The sequence below is a fragment of the Alternaria dauci genome, chromosome 1 (assembly GCF_042100115.1).
Source record: "Alternaria dauci strain A2016 chromosome 1, whole genome shotgun sequence".
Lineage (NCBI taxonomy): Eukaryota > Fungi > Ascomycota > Dothideomycetes > Pleosporales > Pleosporaceae > Alternaria > Alternaria dauci.
In genome coordinates, this window is record NC_091272.1 from 5,751,436 (window position 1) to 5,763,475 (window position 12,040).

Consider the following 12,040-nt stretch of genomic DNA (forward strand, 5'->3'; position numbering starts at 1 on the left):
CGCTTCCCCGTCTTGTACTTTGTAGATCAAATCCCATGTCCCACTATGCTATCATCCAGTAATACTCACTCTGCATAGTCGCATCTCTCAGTGCCTACCATGCTGCAGTGCGGTTCAAGGAAAATGCCCATGAACGCCTCGCTCAAGTCCTCAACCCGTAAAACATGTATGAGCAACTGCAACCATGCCCGCCGCTCATTTCTTGTCGCCCTTCTTTGGTTCTGGTGCTGGGTCGTCCTCGTCGTCCCTGTCCTTCTTCTTCTGCTGTTTCTTCTTGCGCTCTTCCTTGAGTGCCTCCTGCACGTTCTCGTCCTTCTCTTCCTGCAGCTCGTCCCACTCGACGTCATACTCGTTGGCGACAGCCTTGATCTCCCTACGAAGCGCGTTTCCGTCCTCAATCAGGACCTCCCATTTGCGCAAGTCGAAGTTGTGTTGTTGGTACAGCTTCTGCTGTCGACGAGACACGGTAAAGTTCATGGCAGAGCGGTAGCTGACCTCGCGGTTGTGGTAGAGGAACCACACATAACCACCGATAAGAGTAGAAAGTCCGACGAGGTACTGTTTAAACTGTTAGATGGATCGAGGTTGAACAAGTGGCCAGACTTACGGTAACAGGCTCCATGACGTCCCAACCCAGCTCAGTCTGGAACGTGAGATAGTACACAACACACCACCATCCAGCAATACCGACAAACCCAGCCCTCGCTACGTTCTTCGCCGCCTTCTGCGCCAGGTCGTCGCACTTCTTCTTCACGGTCGCCATCTCACTGATCTTCTTGGATGTCTTGCGTAGACGCATTCGAAGATAGTAGGTCCTGTCGCTGAAGCTGGGCACACCAACCCGAATCTCCTCTGGAGCGCCTTCAATCTCAATGGCAAACTCCTGTCCTCGAGCAGCGTCACGGATGAAGTCGCCAATCTCGGTGGAGGAAGACCATCGCACGAACTTGCGCGCGCCTTGCTTGTCGGCCGGTGCTTCTTGGCCCTGTCCGGAATACGACTCCACGCCGCCCTTTCCAGGTCCGCCTCGCAGCTGGTCCGCTTGCTCAGGCGTCTTCCTATCCTGGCTGCTTATCTTACCTGTTTTGTGTGTCTTTCCGTCAATGCGGATCTCGTCGACGCGTTCAAAGTCCTCTTCGCCGTCCTTTTCATTGAGGCTTTCCCTGTCACTGCTGACTGGTGTGCTCTCTACTTCCTCTGGCTTGGCATCGTGCTGCATTGAGTCTTCGGCACGGAAGTAGACATTTGGCTGTCTCTCTCGGCCCTCTTTATCTTTTATGGTGGGAAGTTCAGCCTGTATGAGGCGTTCAAGGTACGAAATGGGTTGCTGTGGGTGGACGAGGAGTGCTAGCGGTTCGACGTCCTTGCGATCCGTGTTCATGTCGCGCGTCGTGAGTGGCAGGATGATCTTAAGCATGCGGGATGGCGTGGTGAGCAATTTACCTGCCCTTGTTAGTTGTCGAGTACTCCCAATCGTGAGAGACATACCCTTGGTCATTGCTCCAGCGCTTCTCTGTCGCGCCACAGGCGGCACGTCGCTGCCCTCTCTGTGCCATGGCGTCCGTATCTGTTTGCTCTTGTCTTCTTGTAATTTCCTTGCAAAATGATCCTTCTCCTCCTGTGTAATGTTCTCGTTGAGTTGTGAAGCAGGCCTGGCGTTGGAGTTGCCGTAGTCTCCGAATTTGTCGGTCTCACTGTCAATGCCGCTGGGCTTGGTCGCAAAGCATCGGAACTGTGACGATTTTCTGAACTGTATCGATACGCTGGGAGAGGTGCGTGTGAACAGAGGTGCGCATCGAGTGGTTGGGAATGTCGAGGCGCGTGAGAGCGTCGCCAGTGACGCCAGTCGGTGCTTCATAATCGGCACAGGGATAATGCGTTGCCCGAGAGGACCCGGTCGCGGCAGGAATACACAAAGACGCGAAGACGTAGTTCTGTCGACACTTCAACAGCTGTCATGCCAGGGGACATATGCACGCGACAAGCAGGGTTACAGCATTGACATTTTGGCCGACGTCATTGCTTGTAATGCAGTGGCTGAGAGGTGTGGCGGCGTGGCTGCAAAATCGCCCTCACAAACATCAACACTGTGATATACCCAATCGTGTCTCATAGACAGAAATGATTAGCAGGCACAACATGTAGATACCTGGTCTGCTTACATCATGAAGTCCTGGAAAGGTTTCGCGATAACCCGGAGTTCTGTCCGTACCTCCTGCACTGCGCGGCAAGCAAACCATAGGAAGCACGCACAACACATTCACATGCATGCCTCCAAAACAAGCACCATGATAACATAGGGCCAATTCGTCGCGACAGACGAGTCGCTGTCAAGCCCACGAAAAGTGGAGTTCAGGAAGTTGTGCGATCGGACAATATGGCCTAGGGCAAAGTTTCTATGCTCAAGGTTATGATGCTTCGCGACCCTGGTGAAAACTAGCATCATCGCTCAGGCAGCAACGGACATAGGGCCTCCAGACGACAGTTAAAACAGTATGTCCGACTTTTCAACTGTTCAGGAGACGTTTTCACGTACAGCGAGGTGAGCGCTGCGGCTTTAGCGGAGATATCAGAGCCAACGTCATTGCACCTGCGAAATACTGCGGGTACGCTAATGCACCTGGCTGACTATCCTCGATACGTAGCCTACCGAGCATATTCCGAACAGCTTTATATAAGCGTTTAACAGAGTGTTGTGTAGACAGACTGCTCGACATTCATCTGTATCAAGGATTTCGTCTCTACTTCCATCACGCGACGTCCACCTCTATCAGCGAGACTTACTGGATAACTATATCAAAATGGTCAAGACATTCCGGTTCCAGGATATCCAAGTCCAATCGCCAGGCTTCGGTTGCATGGGTCTGAGTTTTGGGTTGGGCAGCAATTTGAGTCTTGAAGAAGCAGAGCCTGTCCTTCTCAAAGCTATTGAACTTGGCTGCACCTTCTGGGACACTGCAGTCGTTTACCAGGCTGGCGTCAACGAGAAGCTTCTGGGAGAGTTCATCCGGAAGCATAATGTCCGCGACCAGGTCTTTAGTGAGTACACATCCGACAGCTGAGGTGATCGAAAAGTGGTTGACTTCCATTCCCAGTCGCTTCCAAGTGCGGTATTGCTTGCCTTGATGGAGAGTCAGGGGTGACAAACAGCCCAAGCCATATCAAGAAGTACATCGACGGTACCATTGAGAGACTTGGGTTTACTCCTGACCTCTACTATCTTCACCGAATCGACCCCAACACGCCTTTGGAGGAGTCTATCCCTGCGCTGGACGAGTGCCGAAAGTCTGGCAAGACCAAGTATATCGGGCTGTCTGAGTGTTCCGCTAAGACGCTGCGGAAAGCAAATTCAAGTATGTGCAATACTTCGTTGGTCTGCAACCTGCTAACTCAGCAATCAAGTTGCCAAGATTGATGCCGTCCAAGCAGAGTACTCTGCCTTCGAGACACTGCATGAGACCGACGGCCTGATCGATACCGCAAGGGAACTCAATGTGGCCTACGTCGCCTACTCTCCACTTGGCCACGGCTGGCTGGTGGACGACTTCGACTATTCCTCTCCCGACGACTTTGCACCAGACGACTTCCGTCGCACGGTTCCCAAGTTCCAAGGCGAGAACTTCTACAAGAACAAGGCCATCGTTGAGGAGATCAAGAAGCTTGCTAAGAGAAAGGGCTGTACAACACCTCAGATCGCGCTGGCGTGGGTTGCTGCCCAAGGCATGATTGCTATTCCCGGAACGACAAAGGCGAAGAGGCTGGAAGAGAACTGGGCTAGCAGGGACGTCGAGTTGACAGACGAAGAGAGGAAAGAGATGAGGAAAATCGTTGACCAAGCGAAGCCAGCCGGCAATCGCTATGCGCCTGCACAACAGGCTATGGTCGGGCATTAAAGAGATCGGAAGCGTTGACGAGAGTTACCAATCTCGAGAGGTGGCATTGCAAGCTGTGTAGAGAGACGTAGGTAGAGCCAACGAGGAACAAGCGAAGCTCTAAATGTTATTTCATGACGCGGATACGTATTTCCGGACACTATCGCATCGTGACGAAGCCTCTCAAGAACGAGCTCTAGTCTCCAAATAGCAAAGATGTGTAGACGTGTAGTGCGTCTTCTCTAGCAGCCAACACCTATCATTAGCGCAAGGGGTAGTCGCATGGCATCGCTTGCGGCAGACTGACGATCCTCCCCGCTTTCTCTCAGCTCGCATGGCGCATGTCGAATAGAAAAACCGTTGTTTGTTGCGTGGCGTCTTCATTGTTAGCTGTATTCGTAGGCAATGCAGTGTGAACTCGGATAAAGTTTGCGAATGTCGAGATGCTCCACTGAGGTAATCGACGACGCTGTCTCAGTACTCTGGCCACGCCTTCGATAATCTCCACTAATGGTCTATGCGAAGTAGGCGGCCTTGCGACATTACCAGTACTGTATTTTCTTGTGGTACGTTTCAGATCTGCCGCGGCCCGTGGCGCGTCGGACTGGAAAGCCGCGTAGGCCAGCGCCCAGTATACTCCGGCTGGTTGCTAGTCACGTCAAACATGGAGACAGCTTGATGGAGATGCGGATAGATGGCAATCCGCATCAGACGCCATGGGGCTGTGAAACATGAGATCGGGGCGTTCTTGAAAGGACCAAGTGGAGTCGCGCAGGACCAAAAGACGCGCAATTGCTTTTGGGATATCGCGAGACGAGGAAACGTGGTGGCATGGTCGGGGGCTTGCGGTGGATTGGTGTATCCTGGTCGTCTTGTACGACCCTCAAATGAGTCGTCGCGATGGGTGTTCAAGACAGAAAGAAACAAACAAGCTGGCTAGCCGTCCTTGCTTAAGAATCTATCGAATCTCGTCTAGGCGGATGTTTCCTGTGGGCGTGCATTGTCCCAGCAGAAGAAACGAGCGAATCAGCTCTTTCATAGCCTTCACTCCATGTCGAATATATGGAAAGCGATGCCTTTGTTATCCGGGGGTGGTGTGCGGACAGCCGTTGGTGTGCATCGTGTTGGGTGTAGGTTGGAAAAGGAGCTCCCTCGCTACCCTGTAGCCAAGTGCCGAAGCGGTTAGGCGCGAACCATCCTTTGTGCCCCGGCTGCCGGGTTCGCTTGTATGCAACAGATGTCCACTGATGGCACCAGTGTTACCAACATGACATGGATAGTTGCGTCCCGCAAGAAAGCACGACGGCAGAAAGACGTATGCAGGTGGGTAAGCTGCGCATCCAAGTCAAAGGGCTGACGGCTGTAACATCTCCACTTGGTGCTATCAAAAATTCATTAACGCAACTAGGCGTATCTCCGTCAATCGTCTCGTCGCTAGCTCCACCTTTATTTCCATATAGCCACCCTTCCGAAGATTTGACAAAATTCCATTTGCAATCGTCAAATGCGCCTTCGTATGCATCTGCCCAGCCATGATAACAGAGATTCGTCCCCAGACACGAGAGGCGACCTCCACACGTCGTGGCTTTGGGCGTCGGCCGGCGACCTCCGCGTCCCTCATGCACAGATACGCCTAGGCTGGTGTGGCGGCCCGGGGAAAAGCATGTAGGCGCCAAGGTGAAGGTGTCGCGACGGGCAAGCTACGTTTGCCGGTCAATCACTACTGGATGCTCCCTGGGTTAAGGCTGAGGAAGCGGCCGGTCACCGTGAGCACAACACGCCGAGACATCCTAGCTTGCCGCCATGTGGGATTGCATGGGTTGCGCGACTAATCCGACTAAAGCAGGGCTCGATCGGCCTGATATGGGTCATTGGTTCTTTGCGGGAGGTTGAACGCGACAGGGTTGGGTGTCGCCGCTGGTCCTTATCTTTTTGGTGCGGGATCATGCTAGATACACTTTACATCCGTCCAGACCCTGTGCTACGCATTCACATTGACTTAAAAGCTCGCTTCGCCTTCACTGGCTCACTTAGCAGAGCTTGACGTCGATCTTCTCTCGCCGTTTGGTCGACTCCGAATCAACCGTACCTCTTCAACGCACAACAATTTTGCGATCGTCCCCGCGGTATCGTCGAAATCTCTGCAACATGTCGGGCTTCATTCACAAGGCGAATAGCGCCGTTGCGCGCTCCATCGTCGGCAGGTACTTTCGCCTAGAAGGATCAGGTCATGTATGTATATCGCGTGTCGATATCCGGTGCATGCGCTAACAGCCCTATAGCCCAAAGAGCGCAAGGGAAGCTACTTCTTCACTGAGTTTCGTGCGGGGCTAGCCACCTTCTTCGCCATGGCCTATATCATCTCTGTTAACTGTATGTCGAGTGCGGGATGTCATTGACAGGACCGCATCTGATGACCATGTACAGCATCTATCGTGTCAGACTCTGGTGGTACTTGCGTATGCCCAGGGCTCCCGGACGACCCCATCTGCGAGACCAACCAACAGTACGCCCTCTGTGTCCAGGAAGTCAGGCGGGATCTGGTTACCGCAACAGCTGCCATATCTGCCTTGACGTCTTTCTGCATGGGCTTGTTTGCCAATCTGCCCATTGCCCTGGCTCCTGGAATGGGGCTGAACGCCTACTTTGCCTACACCGTAGTCGGTTTCCATGGTACAGGTATGTCGCACCGGGACGCCGTTCCCCGTCCGCTTTCTTATGATGCCGTTATGCCGCTCCTTAATCTGGTCGGCTCACCGGCGCCATGGGTCGTACCAGCTGATTTTCATGGAACGTTGCTAATTGCTTTTCTTAGGAATGGTTCCGTATGAGGTTGCACTTACTGCCGTTTTCGTCGAAGGCTTTGTCTTTGTTGGTTTGACCATGCTCGGTATCCGACAGTGGCTTGCAAGGGCTATTCCTGCCAGTATCAAGCTCGCAACTGGTGTGGGTATTGGACTTTACCTAACCATTATCGGTCTCGCCTACTCCGCTGGTATCGGTCTGATTACCGGCGCTCAAGCGACCCCTCTCGAACTCGCCGGTTGCGTTGCCGCGGACCAGGTTGATGGTGTCTGCCCGGGAAGTGTCAAGATGAGGAGCCCAACCATGTGGATCGGTATCTTCTGTGGTGGTGTCCTGACTGTTATGCTTATGTTGTACCGCGTCAAGGGTGCAATCATTATCGGCATTCTGCTCGTCTCGATCATCTCCTGGCCGCGCCCAACGAGCGTTACCTACTTCCCGTACACCGAGACTGGCAACTCAGCCTTCGACTTCTTCAAGCAGGTCGTCACATTCCACCCAATTGGCAAGGTCCTTGCTGTTCAGCAATGGAACATCTCAGAGCACGCCAGCCAATGGGGTCTTGCTTTCATCACCTTCCTATACGTTGACATTCTCGACTGTAGGTTGCATATTACTTCTACAAGTCAAGTCATGTACTAACTCCACTAGGCACTGGTACTCTGTACTCCATGGCCCGTTTCTGTGGCGTCATTGACGAGCGTACCCAAGACTTTGAAAACTCCTCCATCGCCTACTCAGTCGACGCTCTTGGTATTAGTATCGGATCCCTTATGGGATGTCCCCCAGTCACTGCATACATCGAGTCTGGTGCCGGTATCTCCGAAGGAGGCAAGACTGGTCTCACTGCCATGTTTTCGGGTCTCTGCTTCTTCATCGCCATCTTCTTTGCTCCGATCTTCGCATCGATTCCTCCCTGGGCTACTGGCTGCACACTGGTCATCGTCGGGTCGCTCATGGCAACATCGGCCAAGGACATCAACTGGCGCTACATGGGCGATTCCATTCCCGCTTTCCTCACCATTGCGGTCATGCCTTTCACATACTCCATCGCCTATGGCCTGATCGCCGGTATCTGCTCGTACATGCTCATCAACACCACCGTGTGGATCATTGAGAAGGCGTCTGCTGGTCGCATCGTACCACCCAACAAGGATGAGAAGGAGCCCTGGACCTGGCGTCTCGAAGGCGGACTCCTTCCCCCATGGATCAAGAGGCTCGCCAGCGGAAAGAAGGACTTCTGGAAGTCGGACCCACAGACTGAGGGTGTTGCGGAGCCTCGAAGCGAAGGCAGCTCCGCTCATAACGAGAAGGATTTTGTCACGGATAAGCAGGCGTAATAGCCTCTGCATCTCCCTGGCGTTATTATGGTATTGGTTAGCTTGAATGCGATTTTGCGATATTGTTAGCGTGGTTTACATGGCGTTGTCGCTCGTGATGCTCCTGTGAGTGCAGACGACGTGAGTAGTGTCATTTGGTTACCGGTATACCCTCACTTGTATCTGATAAACAATGGGATTTGGTTATGAACATTCAAGACTTGCGTGCTGGGCGTTTTGGTCATGTCCGCGTGTAGAATGCACCTATGTCCTGTGAAGAAAGAAGGCGTCACACAAGAAAGCCGCGTCGGCCCGCAACGTCAGCCGTGTCTGCTCGTGCAACGCTGGCTGTACGTCAGAGTCAACGTGGATCGCAAAGTCGCACACGACTTGCAAGCCACACATCGGCAATCGGTGAGACGCCACATCGGAGGGGCGGTGCGCATCCAGCCGATGTTCCGACGCAGGGAAGCTCCGCGGTATGACCCCTCCTTCACGTATCTCGTGATTACACACAAGCTCCGGTTCCGCAGATCGCACGAGATCACTACTTTCCGCTTCGCCCTTTATATACTGGATTGACCGCCGCAGTACCTCGGAAGATACACCCAATATCGCATGAAAACAGTCCGGTTACTCTCCCAGAGCTTGGTGTAATTTGGAAATCCGAGCGCGGACATCCGGCGGCTTACGAGATCTTTTCCTAAGCAAAAGTGACTAAGAACTCCTTCGCGCTTTGCGCTTTGCAAGCACACGGGACCACAAGTACCCGCGCTATTCTTCCTCAAAAAGAGTATATCAAGAGTCGGCGACACCAGGCGACAGTCATTGGAAAAGAATCATACCCAGAAACATGACAGCGGAACTTCAGAACGGCCTGCCAGCCCACGGCACAAACGGAGTAAACGGCAACGCGACGCAGCTCTCCAACCCTGCACCAGCACATCCAGCCTTCGACTCGATACCAGATGTCATACAGGCCTTTGGTACGTCTCTCCAGGTGTCCTCGGCTCGAACGATCGTCCTACCCCTCATCCTACAAACCCTGTACTGACGCGCCTCTTACGACAGCAAACGACGAGTTCGTAATCGTCCTCGACTCTCCCAACCGCGAGAATGAGGGCGATCTCATAATCGCCGCCTCCGCCCTGACACCTGCCAAAGCTTCCTTCATGATCCGCTACTCGAGTGGCTACATCTGCGCACCCTTGCCTGTCAGTCGCGCCGCCGCCCTGCATCTACCGCAGATGGTTGCCGACAACGCCGACCCGAACCGCACCGCATACGCCGTCAGCATCGACTCCGCGGACCCATCAGTCACAACTGGTATCTCGGCCCAAGACCGCAGCTTGACGTGCCGGATGCTTGCCGATCCCAACGCCAAAGCCAGCCACTTCCGGAGACCGGGACACATACTGCCGTTGCAGGCAAGGGATGGTGGAGTACGCGAACGTAGGGGACACACAGAGGCAGCCGTGGATCTATGCCGGTTGGCTGGCAAGCAACCTGTCGGTGTTATTTGCGAGCTGATTACGGACGGCGAGGAGGTGCCTGGTAAGCCGGAGCTTGTTGGTGGAGGTATGATGAGAAGGGATGAATGCCTGGCATTTGGAAAGAAGTATGGGATCAAGGTGTGCACGATTGACGACATGGTGCGTTACATTGAGGAGAACGACGGTGTGCTAGGTGCGACATCATAGCATGATGTGGGCAGCAGTATGGCGGAACCTCGAAAAGACATGGATGTTCCAAGAGGGCTTCAGGACTGGAACATTTGGAAGTTCTGCGACTTGTGTTTGTGGAAGAGCTAGAAGTGCTGAGAGTCCCTCAAGATCTTGAAGCTCTGGACGACCTTGACTTGTTTGAGTCACTACCATTGTTGTATTGTGGGTGGTGGGTTTTGACGCACTTTTGGTGGGATGCCTGCTCAACTTTTATGGCACGGAAAAGAAAACCTGATACTGTATTACATACTCCAATCTAGCGCAAGCTTTGTACATCTGAAAATGAAAGAATTCGGACATGCGTGTCATATTATGAGTGCTCAACAACAAAATGATCAACTCATGAAGCATATGTCATGAGAGTGAATAGACGTAGGAACCCGTCAGATATCATTGAAGTTCCCACCAGAGCCCAGTACCTCACCACGCTGTTCCCGAAACAAACTCCGCAATTATCCGGTCTTGTTGTAGAAGTCCTCCAGCTTCTCGACCGCTTCTTCCATATCTTCAACGCTAATGGAAAACCGCATCCGAGCCCATCCAACATCCTTCTCTACCCCCTTGAATCCCCCTCCTGGTGCGACCTTGATCCCGCTCCGCAGCTCCAACTCCTGAAAGAAGACATCCTCATCATGTATCGTCACGGCCTTGTTTGCCAGTCTAGCAAACAGAAAAAGACCGTGCGTAGGTGCCACGAAATCAATCTTATGCCGCCGGAGAAAGGAAGCAAGGACGTTGTAAGAGAGTGCAAGACGCTCGGGGTTCAGAGCAAGTAGAGTAGGGAGTTGAGACCAAGTGAGGAGGGAACTTAGATAGAGAGTTGAGATGGATGATGGGTGAGTAGATGTTAGAGCCATGGCTTTGAGCAGCGAAGGATTTTGCTGTGATATGATGCATCCCTAGATGTCTGTCAGATCCGGATGCATACAGTCTTGGAGATGAAGACACTTACCGCCTTCAGCCCGCTCATGCCAAAGAGTTTACTCGCGCTCCATACCACATGAACTCGGCTTGGGTCGACCTTGACTGCTCCTTCTGGCACGAATGGTTCCGTCAAAGACAAGGCACTCACAAAACCTGGTGCCTTGCTGTCGACTCCATTCATGCTAATGAGTGCGGACACTTCATCGCATATCAGATGCAAACCTCTCTCTTGACAAAACTCTATAAGTTCAAGCAAGGTCTCCCGCGGATAGCATCTCGAGAGCGGGTTATTTGGGTTACATAGCAAGACAGCTTTGATGCGAGACTTCGTATCCGAGAAGTCATATGCCGCCTGGAGAGACGGGACAAGGTAGTTGTCCCAATGTGAGTACGTCGGCGGCCTGGCGGCAATGAGGTCCACCTTTGCTTTCCGCTTCAGGACAACTTCAAATCCCGCTGCATGCTATTAGTTCTTGCCCGGATACCATGTTGCAAAAGGAGCTCGGAAGGAATGTTTGACGAGCAGACAAGGTAGGTAGGTCACTTACGCCAGTGCGGACCAGGAACAAGAACACTATCTCCATCGTCGCAAACAGCGTGGATCACATTCTCAATAGCATCGGTAGCGCCCGCGGTAAGCACGATATGCTCAGACCGCACGTCATGGATCGGATTGAAATAGGTATTGAAGAAAGAAGCTAGCGCATCGCGCAGCCGTGGATCGCCGCCGTTGAGCGACGCAGCAGGAGCCGCGAATGCCTATTGAGGTACGATTAGCGGGCTTGAAAAACGGAATGTCTCAGACGCGAGCAACACACCTCGCTCGTAATCTGGTCTTCGACAGTGCCCTTGAAGAACTCGAGCAGCTCGGGATGCAGGACCTCGTTGACCGCGCGCGAGAGATCAATGGTCGTGGAGAAAGGGTCGAACGGCGGCTGTCGTGGTGGGGCGCTTGCGGAAAAGACTGGGAGAAGGTCCCTGAGCGTCTTTTGCGTGCGCAACGACAGTCCTGGATCCATCATGGACGAAACGGAAATTTGGCGCGTACGGCGCATTCAGTCAGTGGAGTAACTACAGAGACATCGAATGCGACCCTGCAATGCTGCGATATGCAAAGACGTTGCATTCAAGCGGTCCTGCGCCAAGGGGGCATCCTGCGGCACAGTTTAATTCCCAGTGGTTTGGTACCTGGCGCTGACGGCCTGCTGCATGTGGACTCTTTCCGGCCAAAGCTTCTGAAGGGGAACATTGAGTTGAAGAGAAGAACATAGCTCCATTGATGGCGCTAACGTTTGATTGTGAAGGAACAAAGCGTGTGGGGAATCTCTCAAGGAAAAACGACGTCTGTCTCGACGCTCCCTCTGCACCCAAGACAACTACAGAATCCCCCAAGCCC

General features: G+C 53.1%; 5 protein-coding genes across 5 annotated transcripts; 3 read left to right on the forward strand and 2 right to left on the reverse strand.

The window, feature by feature from the left end:
• Positions 1–195: 195 nt before the first annotated feature.
• Positions 196–1,858, reverse strand: ACET3X_001779 (uncharacterized protein; the record flags this gene model as incomplete). The annotated part of the gene is made up of 3 exons (XM_069447108.1): positions 196–558; positions 608–1,443; positions 1,489–1,858. 3 exons carry the CDS (start codon positions 1,856–1,858, stop codon positions 196–198), a joined length of 1,569 nt encoding a protein of 522 aa, XP_069312021.1.
• A 943-nt stretch (positions 1,859–2,801) lies between these two features.
• Positions 2,802–3,893, forward strand: ACET3X_001780 (uncharacterized protein; the record flags this gene model as incomplete). The annotated part of the gene is made up of 3 exons (XM_069447109.1): positions 2,802–3,039; positions 3,096–3,353; positions 3,403–3,893. The coding sequence occupies 3 exons, from the start codon at positions 2,802–2,804 to the stop codon at positions 3,891–3,893; spliced, it is 987 nt and encodes a 328-aa protein (XP_069312022.1).
• Positions 3,894–6,020: 2,127 nt separating this feature from the next.
• On the forward strand, positions 6,021–8,017 carry ACET3X_001781 (uncharacterized protein; the record flags this gene model as incomplete). The annotated part of the gene is made up of 6 exons (XM_069447110.1): positions 6,021–6,104; positions 6,155–6,245; positions 6,300–6,389; positions 6,429–6,551; positions 6,688–7,278; positions 7,329–8,017. The coding sequence occupies 6 exons, from the start codon at positions 6,021–6,023 to the stop codon at positions 8,015–8,017; spliced, it is 1,668 nt and encodes a 555-aa protein (XP_069312023.1).
• Positions 8,018–8,849: 832 nt separating this feature from the next.
• ACET3X_001782 (uncharacterized protein) lies at positions 8,850–9,696 on the forward strand (the record flags this gene model as incomplete). Its single annotated transcript, XM_069447111.1, has 2 exons — positions 8,850–8,982; positions 9,068–9,696. 2 exons carry the CDS (start codon positions 8,850–8,852, stop codon positions 9,694–9,696), a joined length of 762 nt encoding a protein of 253 aa, XP_069312024.1.
• A 476-nt stretch (positions 9,697–10,172) lies between these two features.
• Positions 10,173–11,666, reverse strand: ACET3X_001783 (uncharacterized protein; the record flags this gene model as incomplete). Its single annotated transcript, XM_069447112.1, has 4 exons — positions 10,173–10,619; positions 10,673–11,100; positions 11,193–11,403; positions 11,463–11,666. The coding sequence occupies 4 exons, from the start codon at positions 11,664–11,666 to the stop codon at positions 10,173–10,175; spliced, it is 1,290 nt and encodes a 429-aa protein (XP_069312025.1).
• Positions 11,667–12,040: the final 374 nt, after the last annotated feature.